The 17,335-nt window shown below is 46.5% G+C and overlaps 2 protein-coding genes across 3 annotated transcripts in view; one reads left to right on the plus strand and one right to left on the minus strand.

Annotated features, from left to right (window-relative positions):
• The window catches only part of Kiaa0319 (KIAA0319 ortholog), a 54,675-nt gene extending 53,635 nt beyond the window's left edge, over positions 1–1,040 (plus strand). The window contains exon 21 of the mRNA XM_051169364.1: positions 181–1,040. Within this exon, the coding sequence (XP_051025321.1) occupies positions 181–359 (179 nt within the window). The 3' untranslated portion in view covers positions 360–1,040. The remainder of the gene's footprint in view (positions 1–180) is intronic.
• A 7,568-nt stretch (positions 1,041–8,608) lies between these two features.
• Positions 8,609–17,335, minus strand: part of Aldh5a1 (aldehyde dehydrogenase 5 family member A1) — a 32,761-nt gene continuing 24,034 nt past the window's right edge. For both annotated transcript variants that reach the window (XM_051169366.1, XM_051169365.1), the window contains 4 exons: positions 13,850–14,008; positions 12,188–12,357; positions 10,848–10,906; positions 8,609–8,888 (listed from right to left, as the gene is read on the minus strand). In XM_051169366.1, the coding sequence (XP_051025323.1) occupies positions 8,683–8,888; positions 10,848–10,906; positions 12,188–12,357; positions 13,850–14,008 (594 nt within the window). In that variant the 3' untranslated portion in view covers positions 8,609–8,682. The remainder of the gene's footprint in view (positions 8,889–10,847; positions 10,907–12,187; positions 12,358–13,849; positions 14,009–17,335) is intronic.

The following is a 17,335-nucleotide window of genomic DNA, read 5'->3' on the forward strand; positions in this document are numbered from 1 at the left end:
AGCTGTGGCTCAAGCTCTGAAGTCTCTGTCACGCCAGCCCACCTGCCGTGAAGGCAACTGCTTTAAAGAAAGGCTCAAAGAGCAATCCATGATCCTCCCTCCCTCCCGGAAGACTGCCAAAAGGATGGCTGTGAGGAGAGCAGCGCTATCCTCACATTGTCTCTGCTGCTTCTCCCCCAGGTATCAAGCACCGGAGCACGGAGCACAACTCCAGCCTGATGGTGTCAGAGTCTGAGTTTGAAAGCGACCAGGACACACTGTTCAGCCGGGAGAGGATGGAGAGAGGGGTCTTCAAGGGTTCCGCGAATGGCTCTGCCAGAAATGGTCCTTCCTTCAGTTACTTCTCCAAGGACAGATAACAGGCTGCTGTGGAGGCACCTGGGAGCCTGGGGCTCAGTACCGGGCAGTGAGAGTTAAAACACAAAGCTGACCCCTGCTTGGCACAGTGCATCATCAACCCTCTGGGGGGCCTTGCTCTGTGCTCTATGTATTGACTAGAAGACCCAGGTTCTTGGAACTTTCAAGACACACACACACAATACTGCTTATTCAACTGATGTTCAGTAATAGAGAAAGGGGAGCATAAAGCTTCTGCAGAGTGAACTGGAACGTTCTGTGTCTCTGTGGTGGACACTTCATTATAGTTATTGCCCAGAGTGAAATCAGACTAATACCTGTTTCTATGTATATAGCCCCCCAGGAAAGACAAGTTCAGGAGGGTTGATGTCCATAGAAGCTGTGATTGCCTTTAAGAACTTTCCAGAAGCGGCTTCTCAGAGGACCTGCAGGGTGAGCTCACAGTTCATCTAAGAGGCAGGGACCATCTGTGTGCAATGTCCTGCGCTGACCATGGTGTCCATGATGCCATCAGCTGCTGCCTAGGCCAGAAGTCCAGGAGCTGAGGAAGAGTCAGAGTGTAAGGACAGGAGGGGGCTAAAGACTTGCAGGCTAAATGTTGACATCTGCCTTTACCATTCTTTTCACTCTCTCTCTAAGAAAAAGAAACCAGAGTAGGGCTTCTTTCAGCCCCAGTAGACATTAAAACTGATTGCTTCTTCACTTAACTTATATTGTAGCAATGCCACAGAAAAAGGGGAGGACTCGGTGACCACAGACATATTCCAAAACTCTGAAATACATTCTTACTGAGGGGAGTGTGGTCACCAGGCTCTGAGCACCTACAAAGGCTTTCCATAGAAATAACTGGACAGAACATTCACTATTTATGCTTAAAAACATAGTTAAGGGACTGAAGAAAGGGTTATATATAAGACCACTCCCTACCCTTGCAGAGGACTGTGGTTCAGTTCCCAGCACTCATGTGATGGCTTAAAACTGTCCATAACTCTACTTTCAGGGGCTCTGAAGCAGCAAGAATGTACAGAGTTTGTACATTTAGGCAAAATACTCATGCACATAAACAAATCGTAACAAGTACTTAAAATTTAAAGAGCTAAATCTTATTTTAGTTCTTAACACAAAAAGGAATTAAATCATGTCCTCCCACAAAGCGGCACCCCAGAGCAATGGCTTGGAGTTAATTGCAGCCTCAGATGTTGATTGACTTGTAGTTTCCTAGCTGCCCACAGCCCCAAAGCTGGTGGCCTTGGCAATGCCCTTGACATTCAAAGAGTAGAACAGCCCAGCACTATTGTCCTAACACTTGGGAAAGGAAAGCGGGCAGCAGAAATTCAATACTAGCCTTGGGTATACAGCAAGGTTGAAGGCAGCCTGGGCTACATGAAATCCTATGTTAAAGAATGAAAGAAAAATTCAGGGAATTACAACCACAATGTAAATTTTAGTTAGTGTTTGTTTCTGAAATTTTCTGTTTCTGAGCTACAGGTAACAGAAAGCTTAAAACACACACACACACACACACACACACACACACACACACACACACACAGAAAAAGAAAAAAAAAGGAAAAAGAAAAAAGAAACCATGAGTAAGAGGGTCCAGCCTATTATACTTTATTGGGGGAATGTTCAAATTAAAATGTGAATGAATGGACTTTTATTTTAAAGGTAATTTGTTTGTGCCTATATAGCCTAGTTCAATATTATCTATAATGTTAGAGGAAAAGTGGTTTTTTAAAACACTAGTATTTAGCTTCATAAACAGAATCTTTCCTATCTACAGAGCAGGGTGATGCTCTTTTTGTAGGTAACTGAACATTTCTGGCATCGAGAATAGATGCTCAAGTTAAAACTGTAGAGCATAACAGTGAGGCCCGTGGACACTGCGTTATGTTCATACTGTTGACCTGTACAGTTAACCTTGAAGGAAAATGTTCCTATGTTGTAGACACCACTGAAGGTCCACGGAACCTAGGCAATTTTTCCAGAGTCACCATCTGTGAGGGATCTGGGAATCTGAGTGCCGAGACCTATTTTCCAATGCATGAAGAAATCCAGCCTTAAACGTTGAAGGGCACATCCTGGTGAACCTTCTAGACCCCTAAACGTTCTGTTGCTAGGACGAAGAGGAGCTCTTTGGGTGTGTCTGCAAGCAAAAGACAAAGTGGGAGATCATGGACCTAGTGTTGTCCCATGGAGCACATTCTGAGCCACCGTCCCTCTAGGTTTGCAATGTGTTTGCCAGTTCCGTCCCTGGTGTCTCAGCCCCATCTCTCAGATCTATTCATCAAAAAAGAACCTTGAATGTATAGTGAATCGGAAATAAACAGCACAATGGTGATGCAAAAATGGATTCTGTCTTGTGACCCACTTGTTTCCTGGGGACCAAACAGGGGGTAGGCTAGCCACCCAGCATCCATTCTTGTGCGGTTTACAACTAGGGATCTTGGGACCCAAAGACTCTGAGAGTGTTGAGAAACAAGCATCCAGAGTAGTGTTTCCCAGCCTTCCTAACGCTGCGACCTTTTAATCCGGTTCCTCATGTTGCGGTGACCCCCAGCCATAAAGTTACTTCATTGCTTCTTCATAATTGTGATTTTGCTACCGTTATAAATTATAATACAAATATCTGATATGTCACTCCATGGGAGTCGCAGGTTGAGGAGGTCTGCTGTAAAGTATGGGAGAGAGCATTGGTAGAGGGCCCAGAGGCTGAGTGCATAGCCTAGTTACCGCTTCAGACCAAGATTCAAATGCCAGCATTCCGCAACTGATCATGTTTAAAATACCTTAAGACATGCAGCGAGGAGTAGCTGTCACTTGTGATTTTTTTGCAGACCTGTCTCAAGCAAACAAACGTCCAGTGAAGTAAGAAAATGGTGGCACAGCTTAGCAGGTAGACGCCTGCTGCCAAGCCTGAAAGCCCGAGTTTGATCTGCAGGACCCACACAGGAGAAGGGGAGACCCAATGCCCAAGATTATCCTCTGGCCTCAAGCAAAATATTTGCCAGTGCATGCACATGTTCATCCACGCATGTGCAAGTGCACGTGCGTGTGGCGGACACACACACACACACACACACACACACAATTTTTTTCAAAAAATGGATTCTGAGTCTTAATGTTCTTTTCTTCTTTTTTTCTTCAAGACAGGGTTTCTCTGTGTAGCCTTGGTTGTCCTGGACTCGCTTTGTAGACCAGGCTGGCCTCGAACTCACAGCGATCCATTTGCTCCTGCTTCCCGAGTGCTGGGATTAAAGGTGTGTGCCACCACGCCCAATTGTTATTCTTTTCAATGCATTATTTTCCATACTTTGTGACAAGGTGTTGATCTCGTGCAATAATATTAAATACATACGCTGATCTAAAGAAAATCTGCATTTTTCTCTAGTGTTTACTTTGAAGGAGAAATATATTTCCTCTCTCTTTATAGAGCACTTCCTCCCAAGTGCTGGGATTAAAAGCCTGTGCCACCATGCACAGCATTTATCACAAATAAAACCAATTTAGGACAGGATATATAACTCAGTGAGTGTTCACCTAGCATGCGTAAAACCCTAAATTTAGCTCACAGTATTGGGGTGGGGGGAGTAAATTTTAAAAGGATTTTAATCTGCTTAGAATAAACTGCACATAAAAGTATAAATTGATAGATTTTTGATATGTGGCTATACCCTGGAGCAGTCTCTGTAACCAAGCTAATGGGGATGCCACCGCAAAAGATTTTGTGCCACCCTTCAAAGGGCCATCTTCCATTAAACCTCGCTACCAGATGTTCTTGAATTTCCTAGTTTTGTAGAATTATGCTGTAATGTAATCATTTTTGGACCTCCTCCACCAAGAAGTTGCCTCCAAGGTATTTATATCAGTCTATTGGCAATTTTGTTGGGGTAAATGGTGGAGGTCTCATTCCGAGACCCGGACTGCTACTCGTTAGCTTTATGAATTAAAAGTCTCCTTGATCATTACCGTATTGCAAGAGTTCTGTATTTTACCGTTTTCTAAAAGCAAATGAAGCAAAAATGTGTCACCTCAGCAACAATGACCTTCGGCCACTGTTTGGATCTAAAATATTCCTGAAAGGCCAGTATATGGAGAGGCTTGATCCCCACACCCTCCAACTGCTGGAAGGCCCTGGAAGCCTTGAGCAGTGGGGATCTGTGTAAGGAAGTGACCTCACTGCGTGTGTGCCTTCCTCGCTCTGTTTCTCTACCGTTTTCCCTCTGCCCAAGCGCGGTTGATGCTTAGTCTGACCCCGTCCCAGAGCCCCAGAGCGAGAGGCTCACAGCTGTGGACTAGACCGGTGAGTCACAATAGACTCCCCCTTGTAAATTCATCACCTCAGGTATTGTGGCCAATGACAGAAAGCTGATTAACATTTTTTCTTTATGAAAACGAAAATAATTTAAAACGTTTCACAAAGATATAACTATGTATGTTCCCCGCCCCCACCCCTTTTTTCTTCTATAGGTCGGTTTCCTCCCTTGCCCCAGAACACACTCAGTTTTTTCTTAGAGGGAGAGGCTTCCAGCTCTCCCGCGTTCTGCTTTCCCATGGCGGAAGTGACTCTCCGGGGAAGCAGAGGCCCGTGGACCGCCCGAAGTGTGAAAGAAATTGCCCCTGGTATGGACATGGCAGGGTCTGGCTGCGTCTCCGGTTCCTTGGGATTTGGCTTGGCTTCCGTCCTTTGGGCGATTGTCACTCCTGTCAACTGAATCTTCTTGAGTTCATCGGCAAGCCAGGGGTTGGAGGAAGCCCTCTGAGCAGCCTTGGGTTCTTTGTCGTGGGGCCCTGGGAAGGAAGCCCCACTAGGTATCCACACAGCTGGGGGAGTGGGTGTCTGTGCCTCTCCCTGCTGCCACTCAGGGGTGGTTCCCTGCACGCTCCGGATACTCTCTGTGTCCTAAGGCTTACAGGCCCGATATTGAGGTAGTACACGAAGCCCACAGCCAGCCGGTCCCGTCTTGATGACTTGTGACGCATTACCGCCCTCCTGCCTCCATGTCCAGCCGGGACCTGAGTGCACCTCTTGAGCCGTGAGGCCTGGGAGCTCGTCCTTGTCCTGGTCTCTGCTCAACGCTGGTCAAGGCTCTGCCTGGAGTTTCCGCTGCTGTTGCTTATTAAATGGACTCACTGGGTGTTGGGGATGGGGAGGGGTAGCTCATGTCAACATTCCAAGTCCCAACTTGAGGGAAGATGGTTGCCCGTGCACAGGAACCCTGTGGCCAAAACTTCATACGTTGGACTCCTAAACCCCAAATTCTAGAATGTATGAAGAGATGAGCCTGGTAAAAATGGCTAATCCTAATCCAGTTTTACAGATATCTTAAGGTAGTCTCCACAGATGGTTTCCAGGGGCACAGGAGCCCAAAGAGGAAACACAGAGAGAAGAGGGCCATCTGTGGGCCCAGGAGGCGGGGTCATATGGGACCTTTCCAGAGCTGACTAGAGCTTTGCCTTCACGGATACAAGCACCCACAAATTCAATGGATTAACGCAGTGTCTTAGGAGCAAGTCTACTGTAAAGGCCAGTTTGGTGAGGTCTTCTGCCTGCTGCTGTCCCCTACACCGCCTAGGGATTCTGCCTGCAAGGCCGTTGCCCAGCGCCTTGACTTTATACCACAGCAATGACCCAAAGCAATGCCACTTACCCAGGCTGTAGTGTGTGTTATTAGCAACTGAAATTGCACTCAGACAAGTGTTACAATTCATACTTGAGGATCATATCTGGATACCAGGGACTCGGAAAATGCCCTTCTTATACTTCTCTGTAAAATAAAGGACTGGGGAAAGTGGCTAACAGTGGAATTTGTAGAAGACATATTGGAGACAGCTGGAGCGTTCGTGAGCACCTGTTGCTGAAGTGCAAGTGAGAACAAACATCCCAGCTCCTGGCACATGGTACTCACTGATGTGGGCCTCGTTGGTGAGAAAGTACCATTTTATATCCACATTGCTCTAACATTTTCCAGTTAAGACTCAAAAGATGCACACCTATAATCCCAGCACTTGGGAGGCAGAGGCAGGTGGATTGATGTGAGTTCGAGGCCAGCCTGGTCTACAAAGTGAGTCCAGGACAGCCAAGGCTACACAGAGAAACCCTGTCTTGAAAAACAAACAAAAAAGTGCCTCAACAATGACCTTGTGTAGAAAAAGGCAAAAACAACACAGCCACTCACTTTAACCCAGAAATAAGAAATCTTGTTAGTCCAAGATTTATTAATGAGATTCAACTTGACCAGACAATGTCAAGACACTAGAAAAATGAATCAACATATACATGTTTACAGAACAAAATAAGTATTTCTCACCAACTTTCAAAGTATGGCACGAAATCACAGTATTAAGTACTATTCAAGTAAAATCTTGATTTTTAATTAGCTGCACCCAGGTAGTTTAAACACTGGGGTCCAGCCTTCAGAGAGGAAAACCCAAGCGACCCAACTCGGTCATAACACCACAAAACAGGCTTGTTTGCATTGTGCGTCTGATCTTTATTGTTCACAAGCACTTGCTATGGGGTCAGGTTTAAAGGACCCTCAGATGGAAAAGACACGGATGAGCTCTGGTACTTCTGGGGAGCCCCACTACCAGGGGGAAAGTGCTTTTCAAGGAGACAGGATTATTATCAGGCTAATGTCATTTGAGTTGTTAATTTCTTCCAAGAGCTCCTGGTAACAAATGCCCAGAAGATGCCCCCTTTTCCCAGAAGGTGCCTGGTAGAATGAAATAATGCCTATGAGCACGGGAGGCCAATGTCTGCCTCTTGCTATAGACGAGCGGCTGCAACCCTCCCCTCGCCCCAGCTTTGCAGGAAATCCTTTAGGGTCTATAGGCTTTAGTGGCTCAGCACATGTACTCAGGCACAGGGCACTGTGCTTGTTTACAGACACTGGGAGTTCATGAAATAACTATTATAGCCCACCCCAACCATTTGAATATAAAATAAACATTTAAACTCATGAGTTAGTCAAAAACGGGTGGCAGGTCAGGTTTGGCTCACAGGCAGTTCATCAACCCTTACGTGTCTGTAGATACATCTTCAAAAATTCTATCATATATCTTTTGGAACAAAGTTCATCTAAAAAACATGTCTTAGCTGGGCATGGTAGCATACATATATAATTCCAGCGCAGGAATTTGGGGCAGGAGAGCTCCAAGGTGGCCCTGGACTACATGAGACCCCAAATCAAAAACCCCTAAAAATAAATGGCTTTTGGCTGATTTGGTGCCAATATGCCTATAGTCATAGCTATTGGGAAAGAAAGGCAGGGGGACCACTTGAGCCCAGGAATTTTAAGGCCAAAAGGAGATCCTGTTTTTAAAAAAAATATTAAAAACCAAACTCACCATCTTCCCATAGCCCAAAACCATTATTCTAAAGATGTTCTTTTGGGTTCATTTCTTTTCAGTGATAATTAATCCCACGGTCTCCAGCAGACCGAGTATACCCCTTCCCACTGACAGCCACCCCCCATCGTTTTAATTACAAAACTGGTTACAATTGTTGTAATTGAATATCTAGGCCCCTGATATACCCCGGGGGTTAAACATGCGCACACAAGAAGGACAAGTTTGCCACATAGTCCAGGAACACCCCCTGGCTGACACTCTTCAAAGTGTCCTTAAAACTATTTCATTTCTCTGTATGTGTACTTTCTACAGAATAACAGCAGAGCATTTTATTACTTGAAAAAAGATGGGCACAAATCTTGAGAAATTAGAAATACTGTAGCTGCAAGGTAAAACAAAACAAAAAGTAACCCAACCCTGCTCCCTGCAATTTAAAACGCAGCCTGGAAACAAGGAGAAACAGCCCCTCCTTCCATATATTACATATGGCTTAGAAGGAAGTCTTAGGAAACCAAAGCCTTTGTCCCCAGCCCCAAACAGGTTCATCACCAAGCTAACAGATGCCAAGGCAGGGATGTGCACCCCATCCTAATCCAGCTGTCTCATCACCCCAGCATTTCCTCCCCTGCATCCTGGGCCCAAGTCAGGCAGTGCCATGTGGACTGGGACCCACGGTCCACACAGTGACTCTCTGCTTTGTGAGGGGTCAGAGGGCCTGTGCACACTGGCACTGTACCTTGTCCCGAGGCAGTGGGGTTGGGCCGGGGTCCCAGTACTGGTTGGGACCCACAGCCGTAGGTATATGGCGTCCATTGGTCCCTAGTTAGATAAGGGGAAGGGGTAGGATCTACATGTAAGGTAATGAGGAACGGGCTGGATTTTAAAAAATTCTTACTTGTTCATTTTAAGAAATGGGTGGCATGTCCCTACTGATCTGAGCAGTTTTCTTTCTTAAAGAAGTGAAGAACCCTATAAGCCTCCGTAACACACATACTTGACCTCTAAATACTCGTCAATGCCATACTTGGACCCTTCTCTCCCAAGGCCAGACTGCTTCACCCCACCAAAGGGACACTCCACTGAAGAGATGAGTCCTTCATTCACGCCGACCATGCCCACCTCCAGCTGCTCCGCCACTCTCCAGATCTGCGCCGGGTCCTGAGAGTAAAAGTAACCTAGCAGAGGAACAAAAAGATGTACACAGCATGAGCAAGTGTCCTTAAAGTCACTCGCGCCTGCCCCTGAGGATGCCGGGTCACGTGGACCCCCCGGGGCTCTCCTGCTTGCATGGAAGGGCCCCCCCCCCCCCGGGTTGTTTGATCCATATTTTCACTCCAAGGATCTCCGGCATCATGCTGGGCCTCTGTTTCTCTCTTGCTGAGGTTCTCCCCTCTCCCATTGGCTCTTTGTAACCAAGAGCTTCTGTGCCTGTTTCCTGCTCTTGAGTCCATCCGTCCTTTAGCTACCTGGGCGACACGTTTGTTCAAGCCTTGCAGTCAGCCCTAGTTGTCTAGAAAGGAAGGCCACAGTTCTTGGTGGGCAATCCATGCTTCCCCAAAGCCGCATTCTCGGCTTACTCCTGACCGCAGTTGACAGCCACGGTCTCTGGAACTCATCCACGCAGTTAGAGCTCATCTCGCTCTTTATCATGCTGCCATCTGCGCTTGCCTGGGCCTCTCTGTCCAGCCTTCTTTGTTCTCTGCACAGTCACCCTCTTACCACTTAGGACCTAAGGCAAGGCATGGCTTCCTTCACGTCATACCACAGAAGGAGGGGAGAAATAAGCATCGATCTTGAGCTTGCAGAAAAGCCTTGGGCCACACGTTGCTGCAGCATTGTGGCAACTGAGTGTGTGACATCACCTACTCAACTCCAGAGCACATTTGCCTTCTTGTTATAAACAGTTTGCATTATACTCTCAAGGGAGTCTTGAGACAGCTACAGCTGTACCTTTCGTTTGTTTGTTGTTTTGTTTTTCAAGACAGGCTTTCTTTGGGTAGCCTTGGCTGTTCGAGAGCCCTCTTTCATAGATGAGGTTGGTCTTGAACTCAGAGATCCACCTGCCTCTGCCTCCCCAGCATTAAAGACAAGTGTCTCCACCTCCCAGCTCTGCTACAGATGTAGCTTATATGTGTCTCTACACTTGCTTTTAGCCGAAAGGCTATACTTCTGCATCCCGCAGTTCTGCATTTACACCCAGGGCTGTTATGTACATTTTCTCAGTATTACCTCTAAACTGCAAGAACAGGAGCCAAGCACATGTGAAAAAAAAAAAAAAAAAAAAAAAAAGCATTGAGCATTATGCCTCTGGGGAACTGCATGTGACTCCCTCCCTGCCTAGAACAATCTGAACCCCCCCCTATTCTGTCCCCTCACCCCTTCCCTCCATGCTGTCTCCCACCCTCAGCGTTAAGTGGAAGGCTCTATTTGTGTGCCTTGGTTCACAGGAGAAAGAAACATGCTGGCACAAAGCCACTCTGGCCATTTGTAAAGCAACAAAGCATACACAATGTTTAAAGTTTGCATCTCAAAAACTCAGCGGTTTGCTAGGTGTGATGGTGCATGACTTTAATTCCAACCTCAAGACAGAGGCAGGTAGATCTCTCTGAGTTCAAGGCCAGTTTGGTTTACATACAAAGTTTCAGGCAACCCAGGGTTACATAGAAAGACTGTAATCTCAGCATTTGGGAGGCAGAGGCAGGTGGATCGCTGTGAGTTTGAGGCCAGCCTGGTCTACAAAGTGAGTCCAAGACAGACAACACAGAGAAACTCTATCTCAAAAAACAAAACAAAACAAAACAAAAACAAAAAACAAAACAACAAGAGAAAGAAAACTGAAGAGTAATGTGTAAAAGTCAGAGCCTGGGGCTAGAGAGATGGCTCAGAAGTTAAGAGCACTGTCTGCTTTTCCAGAGGTCCTGAGTTCAATTCCCAGCAACCACATGGTGGCTCACAACCATCCATCTATAATGAGATCTGGTGCCTTCTTCTGGCATGGAGGCACACATGTTAACATAACACTGTGTACATGATAAATAAATAAATCTAAATCAACAAACAAGTAAGTAAATAAAAGTCAGAGGCTGGAATTTACTTGAGGTAATGACAGTGCTGGCCGCCAGACAGACACGTACCTGCTAACCCCACATCAGCTGCATTTGCGATGGCAACGGCCTCTTCCTCTTTATCAAACCTGCCAGAGTTAAAGTAGGTCATAAGCAACATCTGTAAGGTGGAGAATAAAGACAACCAGCTTCATGGTCCCCTGAGTCATTTCCTAAATAAGGACAAGAAGGAGATCAGAGCTGCAAAGTGATCCAAGGGGAGAGCACAGGACTGGAGCACAGACGCAGACATGGCAGCTCACACGGCAGGTCAGTGAGCCCCACCTTTTCTAAGAGAAAGGGAAAAGCAGACCAATGTGGCAGAGACACTGTCAAGCAAAATCCTTTACGAAAAGGATGCCTGGGTGCTGGAGTGTCGGTTCACTGGTTAAGAGCACTGTTGCTCTTGCGGAGGGTCAGAGTTCAGTTCCCGGCACCCACACGGTGGCTCACACAACTGTTCACTTCAGTGCCAGCAGATCTGACACCGTCTTCTGAGCCCTTCTGGGCCCTGGATCCAAGTAGATAAAAGAATAATTTTCAGAGCACTGACCTGAAAATTATCCAGGAAAATAATTGTTTACTTGCTAAAATGGGATAAAAGATCACACAAGGTCAAAGTTCATTCCCTACAGGCTGCTGGGAGAGAATCCTTGAGGGTATTAGGAAATTACCCTTAGGAATTAGGGGGTGGGGAGTAAGTTTAGAGGCAGCGAGAAACCAGATAAAGAAGCTTGATGAATTTTGTGCTTGAAATTTGGTGTGGCGTGTGCCTATAGGGAGGCTAACACACGAAGATTGACAGTTCAAGGCCAGCCTGGGTTACAGAAGGAGGCCTTGTCTCAAACGCCCACCCAAACCCCAAACAACAATAACAACATCCACTATCCCAACAAAGACAAAACACAAACACTAAAACTGGGGCCAGGACTAGGGAGATGCCTGGTTCTATTGGTAAAGTGCTGAGTTCTACCCCCCAAAACCCATATCAAAACCCAGTTGTAGCAGCCTGTGCTTGTGATCCCAGGTCTGGGGAGAGAGACACACACAAGGGTCCCTGGCATTGCTAAGCTAACCAGCCTACTCTAACTAGGGAGCCCCAGCTTGCAATGAGAGACCCTGTCTCAAAATCTAAGGTAGACAGCTTTCAAGAAGCAACTCTCGGGGCTGACCCACTTGTGCATCCAAACACAAAGACACCCCCAAATCAAACCCAAAATATCATAAACCCAGTGCTGCTGTTCAACTGACACATGCAGCTCTGACTGCAGAAGCTCGGCCTCCCACACAGCCCCTGAACCGGCATAGGAACCTCTCTCAGACTAGCTTTTCCCTTCCATCTCCGTCCTCCCACTACCTGACAGACGTACTTGACAACCGGCGCCAGGGGTCCAAAGGTCTCCTCAGTGACGCACAGCATGTCCGTGGTGACATTGCTGAGCAGGGTGGGCTCAAAGAAATTCCCTCCACGTTGGTGTCGCTTCCCGCCCATCACAACTGCTGCCCCTTTGGCGACTGCGTCACTCACATGCTTCTCTACCTGTGAGATGAGAGGGAGGAGAGAAGGCTCGATGAGGACAGCTTCCAAACTGCACGGTCTCTTAAAAGGTTAAACAGGAAATACAAAGTCATTCTCCGTTTCCTTATAAAATAGGCTAGCAAGGTGGCTTAGCATGCAAGGCTGAGGATCAAGATTCAACTCCTAGGAGCCACATGGTGAGAGAGAGAGAACCAGCTATGGAAAGACCATTGTTTCTCTGAGCTTTGCCTTTACTGCACTCTGGGACAGTTGCACTTTCTTGGCTTCACTTGTCCACTTCTATCTGGGTTGAAGGGATGCTTGCCTACTTCCCAAATACAGAGGCGTTGCTTACCCATGGCAGATGTTCTGTCTCAGAAATATGTCCTCCCTTAGTTGATCCCACTAATGAGTAAACGTCATACAGGATTTTGATGCAAACCCAGATGGTCCAGCGTGCTGCATGCCTAGCCTATCTATACAGGGTGTGTATAGGCTCTATATGGTACAGCCTACTCCTCCAAGGACAATGATGAATAAACCAACTCAAGGTCAAATCATGCTTAGGAGAAAGCCGCACAATCGAAAGGCACTATAGGGAATCTGCAGAGACGGCTCAGTGGCTAAGCGCACTCACTGCTCTTGTAGAAGACTTGAAGTTGGTTCCAGGCACACGTTGATCAGCTTACAACTGTCTGTAACTTTATCACAAGCAGGTAAGAGCTCTTAGCCTGAGTCGTCACTCCTTTGGCCTTACCACTTCCTGACTCTTAAAAAGGATGTTTTTTTTTTTAAACAGTAGAATAAAACATGAAACATACGTGATGTGAAAGCAGAGTGGGGACTACTTGGGGAAGAGAGGAGTTAGCGAGGAGGGAGATAGGAGGAAGGGAGACAGAGAGCAGGCAAGAGCAAAGTAAAGTGAAATGTCTGTGTGCAGATGCCAAGATGAAACCCTCAATTTTAATGAAAACTTAAATTAAAACAAGCTAAAAACCATGGCTGGTCAGGTAGGTCAGTAGGTGCGCATGCTGCCAATCCTGAGAACCCCCAAGTCTGTCCCTGCCACCCACATGGTGGGAGAGAGAAGGACTCTAGCATGTTGCCCTTTGATCTCTGTACCGGTGCTGTGACACACGTGTGCCCTCCTCCCCAATACTCACACTCAGACACACTACATAAATAAATGTAAGAAAAGTTAAGCTAAAGGCAAACAAACACCAATGTAACAGAGAAATCACCACTGGATGCACAGAAAATGTAGGGAGGCAGACCTAGCCAGCCCGGTCCAGCCCAGTCCAGCTCGGTCCAGCCTGGGTCAGGTTCTCAGGTGGAGCCGGGAAGTGCATGTCCAGACACCACCATCCAATCACACACATTGGTAGGAATTCACTTTTTTTTTTTTTTTTTAACCTTTTTGCCTTTTCCCAATATTTCTGAAACAGCCCCACTGGAGACCTTATGAAACTGAAATCACAAATTTTCCTTAATGCAGACAATAAAACTAACTTACCTTTTCTACCGCTTTCTCGTTAATTAACGGCCCTTGAGTTGTGCCCTCCTCGAACCCGTTACCTACTCGCAGGCTGTTCTGCATTGCTTCTGCAAACTTCTTTACAAAGGAATCGTGGATACCCCGTTGGACCAAGAATCTATTTGAGCAGACACAAGTCTAGACGGAAGACAAAACAAACCCACAGGTAAGTTTTTCAGAAGTGGCTGATCTGAGACACATAAGGCAACCCTTCCCAAGAGGGTCCGGGTGAGTCCAGGCTTCTGTGTCCTTCCTAGGTGGGTTTGGCCCCAGGGATAAAGGTACTGAGTAAACACACTGTTCCCGCTATTCCCACCGCTGCCACACATCTGGAGCTAAACACATAAGCAAGAATAAGCAGCTGAGGAACAAAACCCAAATAACTAGAAAACCAGCCATCCGACATGCTTATAAAGCAAGTGGGGTTGAAGCGCAAAGGCTGTGCTGTTCCTGAGGAGCAGGGATGAGCTGTAGCAGCCGCAGAGAGCAGAGGCTGGAAAGAATGAGGCCAAATGATAGCTCGCACACTCCAGCTCAGCTCCTGCGTGACGTCAAAAATGGATACAAGGCCTTGTGTGTGTGTGTGTGTGTGTGTGTGTGTGTGTGTGTGTGTGTGTGTGTGTGTGTGTGTGTGTGGTGAGGCCAGAGAGATAGCTCAGCAACCTTGCAGAGGTCCTAAGTTTGGCTTCTCCAGCACCCTTGTAGCCAGTTCAGGACTGCCTGTAACTCCAGGTCTAGGGGATCTAATGCTCTCTTCTGGACACACATGGATACACAGTTATGCATCTAATCAGTTTTTTTTTTTTAAAGGACTGGAAATAGAGTTTCGCGGTAGGTTGCTTGCCTGGCACACAGAGCCATGGGTTCTATTCTTAGCACTGCACCCTCCTGCCCCCCCTCCGCAAACGCCAATCAAACAACAAACATAAAATTAGGAAGGGATCTGGAAAGATGGCTCAGAGGTTAAGAGTATTTGCATAGAACCCAGGTTCAGTTCCTGGCACTCACAATGGAAGTTCACAACAGTTCCAGGGGCTCAGATGTCCTCTCTGCCTCTGAGGGCGCTGGACACACACATTGTGCACATTCATGCATGCAGGAAAACATTCACACTCATAAAACAAAAAAATAATTTTTGAAAGCTCATAAACTTGTAGCTTTAGAGTTTTTTGTATATTTGTGAATAAAAAAATTAAAACATTTTTAAAAAGACCATCTTCCACGTCATGTTAAATTATTGAGACCCTTGCTTGTTTTCTATCCAGTTAAACTTTACATTTTAAAATGACAAAATATAACCATACAGCAGGAAATGTAGTTATTGATAAATTTTTCTTGCTGCTTTTCTAGTACAAATAAGTATATGTATAATTGTGTTCTAAACGGTGTTATTGGCTTAACAGAGTTCAGATCCATAGTTTTGTAGTAGAACTCTACTGACATTTTGTGTTAGCTTAAAGAAACATTTGTAAATTCTGTAACAAACAAACAATAACAACAAATTACTTAGGTTATATGAAAAGGGAAAATTAATTACCAAAGTCAACGCAAAGAAGAAAAGTCGTACAAAATAGTTTGCATCACCACCATCCGTTTCCCATGTCACCTTTTGATGTCCCTGTCTCAGGGAAGCCTTTAAGAAGCTCATTGGGCTGGACAGGCAAACAAGCCTTCTAACTCCAGGAGGGATGAGCCCCCATCCCCAACTCCCCCCTCCAGACTGTGCTAAGCAGCAAGTTCAGTGCCTGCTGGGCTACAAGGGCAGCACCTGTTTTTAAAAATAAAGACAATGATTTTCTGCTTGTTGGTTGTATTTTTAAGGCTGACTTGTCTTAAGTAGCTAGGTTCCTGGCAGTGGCTTGGGCAACAGCTGGGGAAAAAGGAAACAGGGCCCTTCGCTCATAGCACCAGGTCTTTGAAGATGGCTTGAGTCACTCAGTCTCTGCTTTCTGTTCCTAGTTTCTATCAGAAGTCATAAAGGTGCTGTCAGATCTGACATTTGGATTTCTAGGCAAACACGAGCTCATTCAGTGCCTCGGGACAACTGCATACAGCTTGGGCACAGTGCTCATGCTGGTCTGTGTATCCTGTCTTTGTGTCAGCTTTTGGGTTTTCCCAATGTTTACCTGCCTTCTTCTCTGTACAACAGGGGACCTCAGGCCTTAGCTGTTACATGTTGTTTCCTAACTGAGGAGGTGACTGCACTGGTTCAGTAAGGACCAGGGAGGAAAAACCATGAAAGGATGATTCAAGATGTAGGGGAAAGAAGTGAAGAAGAATCATTTGATTGGAAGACAAGGAGCTGGGGAGATGGCTCAGTGGGTGAAAGAGATACTGTGTAACATCCCGACTTTAGTTCAAATCCTTCCGACCCACATAGCAAAGCCAGGCGTGGCTGCTCCTGCTCATAGCCCCAGCACTGGTGGGAATAGGCTCATAAGAGGATCATTGAGGCTTGCTAGTCCATCTAGATGCAGGATCATTGAAACAGGCTGTCTCAAGGGCAGAGCGTGGTACAGCAGGACCCCAGGCGCCCTCCTCTGGCTGCTGCGCATGCTCAATAGGGGTCACTTTGCTATTTTGTGGTTCTTCTCTCCGCCCCCCCTCTGCCCCCTTCCTTTATCCCTACCCAGTTTCACCCCCTAAGGCTACATTGGAGAGAGACTAGGATAGAGGGGATAGAGGAATTAGGAAGATCCCGGAATCTAATTTCTTTCCTTCTGTTTCTTCTTTGACCACAGCTACTAGCAAACCGAAAACAACCTACCTAAACCACCACCAAGCCTACCTATTGGAGAGCTAGCGTTTGTACACCCTCAGAAAAGTTCCCAGAATTCCAAATGGCCAAATGTCCCACAACCGCAGAAACTCTGCAGCTGGCAAACCGACGCCTCTGCTGGAGCACGACCCAAATCATTGTCAGCTGTAGTGGATATAAACATGTTTTTGTTTTGATCCCAAGTGTGGGATGGGGAAGAGACTTGTGAGAGAACAGGTGATGTTTATCCAGTAAGAGATGAACCACCTCATGCCGGGGCTTGTTTTTTGCCAGCTGAAATACATCTTAGTACAGACTCTGAGAGGAGGAGCCCAAAACAGGAGGCGAGGTCCTTTTGGGTCTTGGGTATTGTTTGGCTGTTCATCACTCCTAGAGAGACCCGCTCCAGAGAACACTTTGGAACTCCAGGTTCCGGCTGCTGTTCCAGGTTCCAGCAGCAACTTTGGCTGAATTGCTGGTCTGCTGAAATCCTGCCAGCTATGCCAGGGGAATCGCTCCCAGGAACTGAATCCAAAAAGGTCTACTTTTTCTGTTCCCATTAACCTCTTTTCTCTCCTATCTAGGGTAGGTGGGTTGGAAGGGAGGTGTAAGCATTAAAGGACCTCAAAGTAGGTTTGGAAAAGGTTGAAGCGTACAGTTAGCTGCTGTGGACAGTCCAAAATAGCCCCACATCCCTACACCTGGGA

This window comes from Acomys russatus, chromosome 3 (assembly GCF_903995435.1).
Source record: "Acomys russatus chromosome 3, mAcoRus1.1, whole genome shotgun sequence".
Taxonomy (NCBI): Eukaryota; Metazoa; Chordata; class Mammalia; order Rodentia; family Muridae; genus Acomys; species Acomys russatus.